Source organism: Pelodiscus sinensis, chromosome 1, assembly GCF_049634645.1.
Source record: "Pelodiscus sinensis isolate JC-2024 chromosome 1, ASM4963464v1, whole genome shotgun sequence".
Lineage (NCBI taxonomy): Eukaryota > Metazoa > Chordata > Testudines > Trionychidae > Pelodiscus > Pelodiscus sinensis.
In genome coordinates, this window is record NC_134711.1 from 332,801,676 (window position 1) to 332,815,428 (window position 13,753).

The window sequence follows — 13,753 nt, forward strand, 5'->3', positions numbered from 1 at the left end:
GTTTAATCCTAAGGTGGTAGTATCAAATTTGCAGATGAAATGTAGCTCTGCAGTTTCTCTTTGAAGTCTGTTCTCAAAGTTTTTTTGTGGCAAGATGGCTACTTTTAAGTTTGCTACTGTGTGTCCAGGGAGATTGAACTGTTCTTCTACAGGTTTTTGTATATTACCATTCCTGATATCTGATTTGTGTCCGTTTATTCATGTACGTAGGGACTGTCCAGTTTGGCTGATGTATATGGCAGAGTGGCATTGCTGGCAGATGATGGTGTATATTACATTGGTAGATGTGCATATGAATGAGCCCGTGATGGTGTGGCTGATGTGATTAGGTCCTGTGATGGTGTCGCTGCTGTAGATATGTGGGCAGAGTTGGCACCGCGTTCTATCTGCTATTTCTTTACCCACACTAGATGCGCAAAACTGAGCACGTATCCGGAGCAGTTGTTTTACCAACCCTTTCCTTAGGCATCCCAATATGGTCTTTGCTGTGGACACTGCCGTTAATGAGCTGTTGTTTCCATGGATTTGCTGTCAGTTTTCACAATGTCTTTTCCTTAGGGTGTATTTCCTACAAGTGCCTATTAACTTTTCATATGTATTGACGTACAGAAATTATTCATGCCCGGAGGAGCAACAAACACAGAATTAAAAGACTCTCGTTTATAACCATTGTCTCCATATAGTGAAAATGTCATTTTTTCAGTGTGTGAATAAAATACAATCTCCTCCCTGAAAACAGCCTCCGGTGTTGTATGTGGTGTCTCATATTCACATTGTGTTTCCATCCAGGCAATTTCCCTGTGACCATCGCCCCAGACCTTGAGAACTTCCAGAAACTCTGTGGACAGCTGGTTTGTCAGAGAAAACGTTCTGCCTCAGAGTTGAATTGCTTCTCCACCGCTCCATGATGGATGCCAACACAACTGTTTTCACCAACCCCTCCACCTTCATCCTGCTTGGCATTCCTGGATTGGAGGTGGCCCATGTCTGGATCTCCATCCCCTTCTGTACCATGTACATCATAGTCATCTTGGGGAACTGTTCCATCCTATTTATTGTGAAGAGGGAGCCCAGTCTCCATGAGCCCGTGTACTATTTCCTCTGCATGCTGGCCGTCACTGACCTGGTGCTGTGCACAACCACCCTGCCCAAAATTCTAGCAAACTTCTGGTTCAATTCCAGGGAGATCGATTTCAATGCCTGCCTCACCCAGATGTTTTTCATTCACGGCTTCACGGAGATCGAGTCTGGGATCTTTGTTGCCATGGCCTTTGATCGCTATGTGGCCATCTGCCATCCCCTGAGACATTCCACCATCCTGACAAACTCCCTGGTGATAAAGATTGGCCTGGTCATTCTGTTACGTGGCAGCATTCTTGCACTGCCCTATCCCATGCTGGCGAGGCAGAGGCCATATTGCAAAACGAATATCATCCGCCAAACTCAGTGTGAAAACATGCCCATGCTGAAACTAGCCTGTGCCGACACCCGCATCAGTAGTTACTACGGCCTCTTTGTTCTGTCCTGTAGGATGGGTCTAGATGTGTTTTTGATCACTCTGTCCTATACCCAGATCCTCAGGGCCATCTTCAGACTTCCCACAAAGGAAGCCCGGCTCAAGACTTTTGGGACTTGTGGCTCCCACATCTCTGTCATATTAGCCTTTTACATCCCTACTCTATTTGGCTCCCTCATATCCCGTTTGATCAGCACGCCCCCTCATTTCCTCGTTCTCATTGCCAACATCTACTTCCTGGTTCCCCCCATGCTGAATCCCATCATCTATGGTATGAGAACCAAACAGATTCAGGACAGGCTATTCCAGCTCTTTACTCTTAAAGGGATTAAAGTTTTCTCCTAAGGTGGTGGATCTCAGACAGAGCTCCTTGGGGTGCTGGCTGGTGGCATGGTGCTATTTCCTGAAACACTGGCTAGGTCTAGACTATAGGCTTCTTTTGGAAGAAGCTTTTCCAGAAGAGGTCTTCTGAAAAAAACTTCTGAAAGAGAGCTTCCATACAGTAAAAGCGAATCAGAAAAGCGATCTGTTTCTTTTTGAAAGATAGTGTCCATTCAGTGTAGATACTATCTTGCATTTAAGCTGCGATTCCTATTGTTGAAGAAAACAAAGCCTTCACACCACGTTTGTAAGAAACAAGTCAGAGACAGTTTTATTTCATTCAATTGCAATTGGGACACTGTGGTCGGACAAGGGAGGATGTCCCACCTTCCTAGACAGATCTTCAAATACAAACAGTTAAAAGCCTGTATAAATACTGTCACTTTCCATTACATACACCAGTGGCTAACAATTATCTCTTAGTTCCTCCCAGATGCTACCTTATCTCTAGCTTCTCTCTGGAGTCAGCATTCCATCCTTATCTCCGTATGGAGGCGAGAGGCAAAGGCAGCGCTTCTTACAGTTCTCGCGCTGTCAGGCTACAGACTTACTCTGACTCTTGCTCTGCTATTGACAATCCTAAGATGGGTACGCACAAATATCCTTTCCCCTTTTCCTGCTTCCACACTCTGGACGGAATGGCCACCATGGCACCTGTGCTTTTCCCTCTTTTTTCGAAAGAACTCTCTTCCCCATCCACACACGCCTTTTTCTGAAAGAGCTCCTTTGTGGTTGCAGTGCGGACATAAGTGAAGGTTTTCAGAAAAAAAACCCTCTGGAGTGTAGACATAGCCACTGACTTGCCAATCAAAGTAAGGTTACATTGTTTGCTGACTTTACTATGCAGCGTAGACATACCCTGAGAAAACATAGTAAAGGCAGCAAACAATTTAACCTTACTTTGATTGGCAAGTCAGTGGCTATGTCTACACTCCAGAGACTTTCTAGAAAAATGGCAATTTTTCCAGAAAAACAATACATACATCCACGCTGCTATTGTGTTCTTTGGCCAAAAAGGTTTGTGTGGATGCGGAAAAGAGTGTTGTTTCAAAAGAAGAGGCCTCCAGGAAAAAGCTCAGGTGCCATGCTGGCCGCTCCGTCCACAGTACTCACAACTTACAGGCAAGATAGTGTCCAATCAATGTGGATGCCATCTTTCAAAAAAGAACGTTACTTTTTCATTTCATTGCACTTTCGCTGTGTAGATGCTCTTTTTGGAAATAAGGTTTTCCAGAATCTCTCTTCCGAAAGAAACCTGCAGTCTAGACATAGCCTTAGCCTGACATACTGGGGAATTCATCTGTGCACAACTCATAGAATTGCCAACTTCCTAACTGTAACTGGACATCTGAGGCCTGCCCTTGTCCCACCTTTTTCCTCAGGGTCCTGCCCCATGTCTTCCCTCAAGCTCCCAGACACTTCTATCTCTTGTCCTTTAAGGCCCCACACTGGTTGCTTGCTCCTCATCTGCCCCCCATCACCATTTGGATCATCTCAGAGATGGTTCCTTCCAAGACTCCACCTGGAACTGAAATCCAGCTGGGCCCTGTGTCACACCTAACAGGGCTGCCTCCTGCAGTGTAAGGCGGCAACCGGCAAAGGCCTCCTAGCTTGCCTCACCCAACCAGTAAGAATGTGTGACCCTGGACATCACTTCTCCAACGGCAAGAGGCTACACACCAGCTCTTGTACTCATGAGCTGAGGTTTTCCCCTTGGCACCTCAGAAAACGTGTAGAGTGATGGGTAACCAAGAAAAGAGATGCATTAGCAACAGAACGGGAGCCTTTTAGGGAGGGCAGGTGACAGCAAATAGATGAAATTCGATTACGATAACAAATAAAACAAACCCACCATCTCAGCCTAATTCTGGTTAGGATGTGAATTCAGCAGGGTCTCACCCAGGCAAATAACAGATGCAGTTTTGCTTTTTCAGGCAGGCTTCCTTTTCGTCTGGCACTAGTGTAATCCATACAGCTACTGGGTGTGGTTCACTGTCCCATGAGCTGGTGCTCAGACCATTTACAGGGAGCAGTAAGAATGAATGTACTCTACACCTTGAGGTCACAGGTTCAGTTCTGCCTGCAGGCAGTTACAAGTGGGACTTCTGGGGCTTAGTGCATAACCCTCTACAGCTGGAGCTATAAAGGCAGCTGACTCTCAGCTAAGGCTGTAGATCTCACTCACCCTTCTCTTTCCCTGTAAGGGTCCAAGTGCCACTACATAGGACAGTGAACCACACCCCATGGGTGTATGGTTTTCACAAGAGCAGCTAGATTGGGTCAGACGAAAGTTGCAGCTAGCCCAGTGTCCTGTCTGCCCAGGGTAGCCAATTCCAGGTGCCCCAGACAGAGGGAACAGAACAGGGAATCATCCAGTGATGTCACCCATTCCCAGCCTGGATAATGTGACAATTTCCTGTTCTATTCACTCCTTCTGGGGTATCTTGTGTTGGCCACTCTTCCAAGACAGGACACTGGGCAAGATGGACTTTTGGTCAGACCAACTATGGTCATTCTTTCATTCACCATGGAAAAGTTATCTTTTATGGAAGAGTCCGATTCAGTATCTTTTATCCCACCAGCCTCTAAAATTTCTTGGGCATGTAGTCCACTTTGGTATGCAGAAAGTGATTCTCTGGTGTATCTCAGAAAACTGAGCCTTAAGCTCAGATGCACTTATGACACTTCCAGATGTTTTCTCTAAAATATCAAAGCGTCCTACAGTGGATTCCTTGTCATCAGCTCCACACCACCTTCAAAGTTGGAGCTAGTACACTTTCCATAATCCTCCTTCTTTTAACTGTCGGAAGCTAACAGCTGCCTGAGTGGTATCCTTCCTGTCTTAGCAATCTATCTATTGACTTTGATATGTATCTGCTTAGGTTTAAGTACCCATTCTCCAGATACTTAATGATGCTCTGTTTCCCACCCCCCTTCCTTTTCTTCTTTCTCTCTCCCCTCTCCTATTTATTTCGAGTTTTCATATCCCCTACCCATAACTCCGGTCATCTGAAGAAGTGGGCTGTGTCCACGAAAGCTCATGATACCATCTATATGTTTCGTTAGTCTAGAAAATGCTACCAGACCATTTGTTGTTTTTTTCTGTAAGGTTATGTCTACACTACCACCCTAGTTCGATAGAAATAGCAAAGCCACAAAGGGAGTAAGAATTACATCCCATTTCTGCCCTCGCTTCTGCAACACACATTCTCTTCCTGTGTGTATCACAGAAACAAGGGTCTTCACATTCGCAGAGATTCGTATCCTTTTATTCTCCCTTCACCCGCCTCCTATTAGCCACATGACCAACGATCCTAATAGCTCATTTAATTTCTACTGGTCTATCAACAGAGGACACATCACTGACCAAATAGTCCTACAGCGGGGGTGGGGAACCAAAGGTTGCCTGGATCCAGACCCTGCTGGTGAGGGATGGGTTTCTTCTTTGCTTCTCACTTGTGTGCAGCCCCTGACTGATTTTCTCTGCGTCAGTGACCCCCAACCCAAAAAAGATTACGCATCCCTGTCCTATAGGGCTCTAACCCTAATTGGGTGCAAGTTTCCATTATCTTACTATTATAATAAAATACAGGAATGAAGTAATATGTTATGACTAACTGCAATATTCCTCAAAAGAATTCACAGGTGAACTCTGAGCAATCCTCAAGTCTCTGCTTCTCCAGTGTCTTAAAATAATAATAAAAAAAACTCCTACCAAAAGTCACTGGACACCCAGAGTTCAGGCTGGAAGGACTACCCAATGCCAGCCTCCCCCACATTGAAATCCCAAAAGGAACTATAGAAATGTATTTAATTAAATCACTTTATCAAATCTTATGATGAAGAAACAAATAATAATCTAATTTTTACAGCATAACAGAGCCATTTTATAACCCACCGACATTGTCTTCACAGTTACAACAAACATAAAGAGAAAACTAAAAGGAAAATGGGAACAGTTCAGTCCACACCAATCACACTCATATACACAACAGGGATTTATTGGAAAAAGGGCTGTTTTTCCAACAAAACTTGAGGAATGTCCACACTGCAACTGCGTTCTTCCACAAGAAAATCAAAAGAACAGAGGGTTTTTTCTGACATTGGTAATCATCATTCTATGAGGAAGAAGCCATTTTCCGAAAGAGCTCTTTCAGAAAAAGGCATGTGTGGACGGGAAAGAGGGAGTTCTCTCAGAAGAAGAGGAAAGAGGAAAAAACACAGGTGCCCTGGTGGCCACTCCACCCATAGCAATCACAGCTTACATGTGAGAGAGTGTCCATACAGTCTGGACGCTATCTTTTGAAAAAGCAGATCGTTTTTCAATGCGCATTTGCAGTGTAAACGTGCTCTTTGGCAAGAAGTTATTTTGGAAGATCTCTTCCAAAAAAAAAACTTCTTGCGCAAGAAACCTGCTGTCTAGATGGAACCTCAGAAGACACTGAGAGATCCCAAACGCTTCGGTTTAATTCACCTAAGTCTCAGGGAATGTCTCTGATCCCAAAATCTGCATCATATGCTGAGCCTAACCCATCTCTCTACTTGGGGTCGGATCCTCAGTTGGAATCCAGGCAGCCTCTCCCCCTGCAGTGGATCCCAGCCAGCCTGCTGACCCACAGGGTAACCAGTCAGATAAGTCACAAGTGAACAGCTTTAAACAAAACCCGGCTTCCAGCAAATACACAGAGAGTAACACAACAGAAAAGGCTCCCTCCCTGTTATTGCATGTAAAGAGCAACTGGGGACTCGTACCAGCAGGGAAAGTCACTGGAATGGTTTGGCCAAAATCCAAACCACATTGGGGACTCTTGGGGTATGTCTACACTGCCAGCCTAGTTCAAACTAGGGTGGCTAATGTAGTCATTCGAACTTGCAAATGAAGCCCGGGATTAAAATATCCCGGGCTTTATTTGCATGTTCCCAGGCACCGCCATTTTTAAATGCCCCGTAGTTCAAACCCCCTGCGCTACACGCGGCACGGGCTAGGTAGTTCGAATTAAAGCTCCTAATTTGAACTACCATTACTCCTCATTGCAGGAGGAGTAACGGTAGTTCAAATTAGGAGCTTTAATTTGAACTATCTAGCCCATGCCGCATGTAGCCGCGGGCAGGGAGTTGGAACTACCGGTTCGAAGTGCCTATTGACTAGTCGGCTAGTTGATGGAAATTCCATCAACAAATCAGTTAACAACATTTTAACATCCTTAGTGAGATGGATGCTGGGCAGAGACCAGGGTATAGCAATGACTGCAGCTGCACAGTTCACAAGACACTACAGAGGAGCAATGTGTCCAGTTCTGGGCCCCCCACTACAAAAAGGATGTGGATGCATTGGAGAGGGTCCAGCGGAGGGCAACCAAAATGATCAGGGGGCTGGAGCATATGACTTATGAGGAGAGGCTGAGGGACTTGGGTCTGTTTAGTCTGCAGAAGCGAAGAGTGAGGGGGGATTTGATAGCAGCCTTCAACTTCCTGAAGGGAGGTTCCAAAGAGGCTGGAGAGAGGCTGATCTTGGTAGTGACAGATGGCAGAACAAGGAGCAATGGTCTCAAGTTGTGGTGGGAGAGGTCCAGGTTGGATATTAGGAAAAACTATTTCACTAGGAGGGTGGTGAAGCACTGGAATGGGTTCCCTAGGGAAGTAGTGGAGTCTCCATCCCTAGAGGTGTTTAAGTCTCGGCTTGACAAAGCCCTGGCCGGGTTGATTTAGTTGGAACTGGTCCTGCCTAGAGCAGGGGGCTGGACTTGACCTTCTGAGGTCTCTTCCAGTTCTATGATTCTATGATTCTATGAATGCCAGCTTGAGGTGAGACAATGGCAGTAGGTGGTCAACACACCACATTGTGATCTACCTTTTCCTTGCTTCCCTTCTGCTACAGGTGAGGAGGGGGCTGTTGTTCAGCTCTCAGAGTGGGTGGTCCTGACCAAGAGATGGGACCGAAAGAGAGCAAGAGAGGGATCCATTGGTGACTAGAACCATTCCTCAGCCATAGGGGGAGAACTCTCAGTCACGAGACTGATCAAGTGATTACATGAGGTGGGGGCTACGATGTCAGCACCCGCCCCCCCCCCCCCAGGTTTATGAAATTGACGTATGGGCAGAAATATGCCTAACTCAAAGGTACTTTGGACAAACCACCCCATGTAACCTGTCGATATTAGTGTCTCAACCTGCTGCATCTGTGTAGCTTGTTTCGGTGTCTGTATCATTCTTCTGTGTCAAGGTAGAGAGATAGGCTGTGTCTACATTGGCACCCCTTTTCGGAAAAGGGATGCTAATGAGACCAGTCGGAATTGCAAATGCCGTGGGGGATTTAAATATCCCCCGCGACATTTGCATGAACATGGCTGCCGCTTTTTTCCGGCTCGGGGTTTTGCCGGAGAAAAGCGCCAGTCTAGACGGGATCTTGCGGAAAATAAACCCTTTTCCGGAAGAGTCCTTATTCCTACTTTCAACCTAATTGGAACTTAGAGGAGTCCCCTGTTGGTGCCGGCAGTGCTGCTCCTCACAAGGATTAAGGGAAGGTGATGAGATCGTGAGCTCCCGTCAACCTCCACCTGTGCGGATGGCATAAAAAACCTATTGTGGGTACTTTGATTCCAGCTGTGTAATTCATGTAGCTGGTGTGATCATCTTAGGTGGACTTTCCTCTTTACACCAGGCCGGGGGGAGCAGACGTGGAGTCTGAGTTCACCTCCCATGAGCGGGGAGCTCACACACGCCAGCTGGTTCTGAAATGCTCAGATTCCCCTGGAGAGGATGGTGGAGGCTCAACCTCCCTCTTCCAGCCTTTCCTCTGCTTCCACCCAATGACTAGGCCCTGCTATGGAGGGATCGTGGGTACTGCAGGGAAGTCAGGACTCCTGGTTGTCTCTCTTTCATCCTGCCCCTCCATCTGCCTGGCCAATTCATGTCGCTGCTGAGCTGTATTATGGGTTTCTGTTCACAGTGACTTTTCTTTGCAAGGTCTTCTCAATGCCCTTCAGGGAAAGTTGCTGCAGAACGTGTTGGAAGTTATTGATGAGAATTATTGATCTCTGACCCCTGGGTGACAGCCCCTAAAGAGACATAGACATGGACATTCTCCATAGTTTTCTTATTAATCAACTATAATTTCTCAGTTCACACAAATCCTCAGAGTAGCCGACTCCTCCATGACTCAGCCCAGAGCCAACAAGTTCTCCTCTCCTCTTGGGAAGGACCCTTAATTGCTGTTTATTCCTAAAGCTGGATAACTAGCCCAGAATCCCAGACAGGCTGGTCTCCAGCCTTTTTCCATGCAGATGCTAACGAACCCCTAGGGGTTGAGTGAACCCACTGGGATTGCCCAGAGCTATATTATTATGCCCTGTGTCGTCTCTCGGCGTGGGACGCTGCTGCAGATGCTGGGCTGGGAGAGGTGTGGGACATGGTTGCCTGAGGGAGGCTCCGAGGGAAACCATCTCAGAACTCACAGGTACCCAGCTCGAGCTGAGGAGCTCACCTGCACGACATACCCAGGGCACCGCAGGACAGAGGGTAAGTCTGGGATCCTTTCTGCCCCGAAAACCCAGGAAACAGCCTAGAGCTCTTGCCAATATCACTAGGCAAAATGTGACTCTTTTCTGGGCATCCCTGCCCATTCTGGATTATTATCGAGAGCTGCAAGGTGTCAGCATTTCAGTGGCACAGGGCATCCTTCAGGTGTTTAGTATCCCAGGGCTGGAAGAGACCTCCGGAGTCATCCAGTCCAGCCCCCTGCCCAAAGCAGGACCAACCCAGCTCAATCATCCCAGCCAGGGCTTTGTCAAGCCAGAACTTCAAAACCTCAATTCATGGAGACTCCACCCCCATCCAAGTGCTTCCCCACCCTCCTAGGGAAATAGTTTTCCTAATATCCAACCTAGACCTCCCCCGCTGCAACTTGAGCCCATTGCTCCTTGTTCCACCCTCTGCCGCCACTGAGAACAGTCTCTCTCCATCCCTCTGTAGCTAGTTGTAGGCTGCTATCAAATCCCCCCTCAATTCTCTTCTGTCGGTTAAAGAAGCCCAAATCCCTCAGCCTCTCCTCATTGCTCATTTGCTCCCATCCCCAAATCATTTTGGTTGCCCTCTGCTGGACCCTCTCCAATGCATTCACATCCTTTCCTCATTAAACCTGCTGACAATGCTCCTACCTATGCATCCAATTTGCCTGGCCTCCTCACTGTCAGCTCTCTGCAACTTTAACACTAACATTGTGAGAATTTTATCTGCCCTGGTTTTCTGTTTGTTTCCAGAACATCAATTAAAATATTGTACCTACATGTTATCCCTACAAAACCGTACACGAAACAACCCCATTCCCTGAAATCTGTCAGTAAACCAGCGGTTCACCCGTTTTTATCTGCTCCCCCTCCTAAAATCAAATATCTCAGAGAAATGAAGGTTTATGACATCTCTGCCGTTCTCTTGATCAACCAAAGCTGTCCTCTTGTAAAAGGATCAAGACGTTTATTTGATATGACCAGTTTTACATGAACCATAGTGCTGACCAACATTAATTATAATCCTGATCTTAAAGAAACATCCCAAACCAGCCTTTCCATCCTTTCCTAACCTTGTCGACCATTTTTGTTTTGAACGTTCCCTTATTTTTGCAAATAATTTACATTTAACGGAACCTGTTGTGAATTGGACTCCTTTCTGAGGGGGCAGGAGAGCAGAGGTCTCTGCTGCTTGCTGCCTGACTGCCCACCTCTGGCTCTGAAGGAGATGTGTGGCTGATTGGTCAGTTCATGACTCTGGGGTTCATGACTGTGAGGGGGTATGGCAACCCTGCACCGAATCACAGAGAGTTGTCTTGGCCCACCCCCATGACCCTACTGGGCATGCTCATAAGAGTGGCCAAGTAAAAATCCCAGGGAAGCAGTGAGGCTGGGCTGATCCCGGGGGGGAAGGAGCTCAGAGCGGAGGCCCTGATCGGACCCAGCAGCTGTCGTCTGCAAGGGTCTGACCTTCTGAGCGATACCCATAGAGCTGGACGATGCCTCGGGAGTGGCAGGAAGTGGCCCAGGGTGGAGGATTGTCTTGCTGGAGCTCAGAGTGCTGCCACCCTGCTGATAGAGCCCTAGGCTGGGATCCGCTGGAGCGGGAGAGCCCGGGTCCCCCGACCTCCCTACCCCACTGCAATCCTGCTCCCCAACATTCAGAGGCCATGGGGGGTTTCCCTTGGACTAGGTCCCTAGGCCACTGTGACCTTGAGAGAGAGGGGTGTGTATCTGACTAGGCCTCTAGGGCTGTATTCACCCTAATAGCAGGGACTGTATCCTGGGACTGAACCTGCCATTTTGTACTTACCTGGTGGAAAGCAGGCATGGATCCCGACTTTGGGGCTTCTGGACCATCGAAGGGGGTGGCCCCTCGACAGTGACTCTAAAGTTCTCAGAACTCCCTTGTTCTCCTGGCCTGCTTCAGAATTCCCGTACTATCTGCAAAAACAATGAGGAGTCCTGTGGCTCCTTATAGATTAACAGATGTAGTGGAGCAGAAGGTTTCGTGGGCAAAGACCCACTTTGTCAGATGCACGTAGTGCAAATTCCAGAGGCAGGTATAAATATACAGGCATGAGAAAAGAGTTCCTATCAAGAGTAAGGCTGAGATAACAAGGTCAATTCAATCAGGGAGAATGAGGCCCACTTCTAACAGCTGATGTGGAGGTGTGAACACCAAGAGAGGAGCAACTGCTTTTGTAGTTGGCCAGCCATTCTCAATCTTTGTTTAATCCTAAGGTGGTAGTATCAAATTTGCAGATGAAATGTAGCTCTGCAGTTTCTCTTTGAAGTCTGTTCTCAAAGTTTTTTTGTGGCAGGATGGCGAATTTTAAGTTTGCTACGGTGTGTCCAGGGAGATTGAAGTGTTCTTCTACAGGTTTTTGTATATTACCATTCCTGATATCTGATTTGTGTCCGTTTATTCATGTACGTAGGGACTGTCCAGTTTGGCTGATGTATATGGCAGAGGGGCATTGCTGGCAGATGATGGTGTATATTACATTGGTAGATGTGCAGATGAATGAGCCCGTGATGGTGTGGCTGATGTGATGAGGTCCTGTGATGGTGTCGCTGCTGTAGATATGTGGGCAGAGTTGGCACCGCGTTCTATCTGCTATTTCCTTACCCACACTAGATGCGCAAAACTGAGCACGTATCCGGAGCAGTTGTTTTACCAACCCTTTCCTTAGGCATCCCAATATGGTCTTTGCTGTGGCCACTGCCGTAAATGAGCTGTTGTTTCCATGGATTTGCTGTCAGTTTTCACAATTTCTTTTCCTTAGGGTGTATTTCCTACAAGTGCCTATTAAGTTTTCATATGTCATGACGTACAGAAATTATTCATGCCCGGAGGAGCAACAAACACAGAATTAAAAGACTCTTGTTTATAACCATTGTCTCCATATAGTGAAAATGTCATTTTTTCAGTGTGTGAATAAAATACAATCTCCTCCCTGAAAACAGCCTCCGGTGTTGTATGTGGTGTCTCATATTCACATTGTGTTTCCATCCAGGCAATTTCCCTGTGACCATCGCCCTAGACCCTGAGAACTTCCAGAAACTCTGTGGACAGCTGGTTTGTCAGAGAAAACGTTCTGCCTCAGAGTTGAATCGCTTCTCCACCACTCCATGATGGATGCCAACACAACTGTCTTCACCAACCCCTCCACCTTTATCCTGCTGGGCATTCCTGGATTGGAGGTGGCCCATGTCTGGATCTCCATCCCCTTCTGTACCATGTACATCATAGTCATCTTGGGGAACTGTTCCATCCTATTTATTGTGAAGAGGGAGCCCAGTCTCCATGAGCCCATGTACTATTTCCTCTGCATGCTGGCCGTCACCGACTTGGTGCTGTGCACAACCACCCTGCCCAAAATTCTAGCAAACTTCTGGTTCAATTCCAGGGAGATCGATTTCAATGCCTGCCTCACCCAGATGTTTTTCATTCACGGCTTCACGGAGATCGAGTCTGGGATCTTTGTGGCCATGGCCTTTGATCGCTATGTGGCCATCTGCCATCCCCTGAGACATTCCACCATCCTGACAAATTCTCTGGTGATGAAGATTGGCCTGGTCATTCTGTTGCGTGGATGCATTCTTGCACTGCCCTTTCCCATGCTGGCGAGGCAGAGGCCATATTGCCAAACGAATATCATCCGCCAAACTCAGTGTGAAAACATGCCCGTGCTGAAACTAGCCTGTGCCGACACCCGCATCAGTAGTTACTACGGCCTCTTTGTTCTGTCCTGTAGGATCGGTCTGGACATGTTTTTCATCATTCTGTCCTATATTCAGATCCTCAGGACCATCTTCAGCCTTCCCTCTAAGGATGCCCGGCTCAAGACCTTTGGGACTTGTGGTTCACACATCTGTGTCATATCAGCCTTTTACATCCCTGCTCTATTTGGCTCCCTCATATCCCGTTTGATCAGCACGCCCCCTCATTTCCTCATTCTCATTTTCAACGTCTACTTCCTGGTTCCCCCCATGCTGAATCCCATCATCTATGGCATGAGAACCAAACAGATTCGGGACAGGCTATTCCAGCTCTTTACTCTTAAGGGGACTAAAGTGTTCTCCTAAGGTGGTGGATCTCAGACAGAGCTCCTTGGGGTGCTGGCTGGTGGCATGGTGCTATTTCCTGAAACACTGGCTAGGTCTAGACTATAGGCTTCTTTTGGAAGAAGCTTTTCCAGAAGAGGTCTTCTGAAAAAAACTTCTGAAAGAGAGCTTCCATACAGCAAAAGCGCATCGGAAAAGCGATCTGCTGTTTTTGAAAGATAGTGTCCATTCAGTGTACATACTATCTTGCATTTAAGCTGCGATTCCTATTGCTGAAGAA

The 13,753-nt window shown here is 47.1% G+C and overlaps 2 protein-coding genes across 2 annotated transcripts; both read left to right on the plus strand.

The window, feature by feature from the left end:
• The first annotated feature begins 907 nt into the window (after positions 1–907).
• LOC142830827 (olfactory receptor 52E2-like) lies at positions 908–12,541 on the plus strand. Its single transcript, XM_075938360.1, has 3 exons — positions 908–1,126; positions 1,343–1,787; positions 12,423–12,541. The coding sequence occupies exons 1-3, from the start codon at positions 908–910 to the stop codon at positions 12,539–12,541; spliced, it is 783 nt and encodes a 260-aa protein (XP_075794475.1).
• Positions 12,541–13,494, plus strand: LOC142830870 (olfactory receptor 52E4-like). The gene is made up of 2 exons (XM_075938390.1): positions 12,541–12,803; positions 13,164–13,494. The coding sequence occupies exons 1-2, from the start codon at positions 12,541–12,543 to the stop codon at positions 13,492–13,494; spliced, it is 594 nt and encodes a 197-aa protein (XP_075794505.1).
• The last annotated feature ends 259 nt before the right edge of the window (positions 13,495–13,753 follow it).

Coding starts and splice junctions, on each gene's coding strand:
- LOC142830870 (XM_075938390.1), top strand. CDS start 12,541: ATGGATGCCAACACAACTGTCTTCACCAACCCCTCCACCTTTATCCTG. Junction 12,804..13,163: donor AAAATTCTAGCAAACTTCTG/GTTCAATTCCAG, acceptor TCTGTCCTGTAG/GATCGGTCTGGACATGTTTT.
- LOC142830827 (XM_075938360.1), top strand. CDS start 908: ATGGATGCCAACACAACTGTTTTCACCAACCCCTCCACCTTCATCCTG. Junction 1,127..1,342: donor TGCTGGCCGTCACTGACCTG/GTGCTGTGCACA, acceptor CTGGTGATAAAG/ATTGGCCTGGTCATTCTGTT. Junction 1,788..12,422: donor GCTGAATCCCATCATCTATG/GTATGAGAACCA, acceptor GTTTCCATCCAG/GCAATTTCCCTGTGACCATC.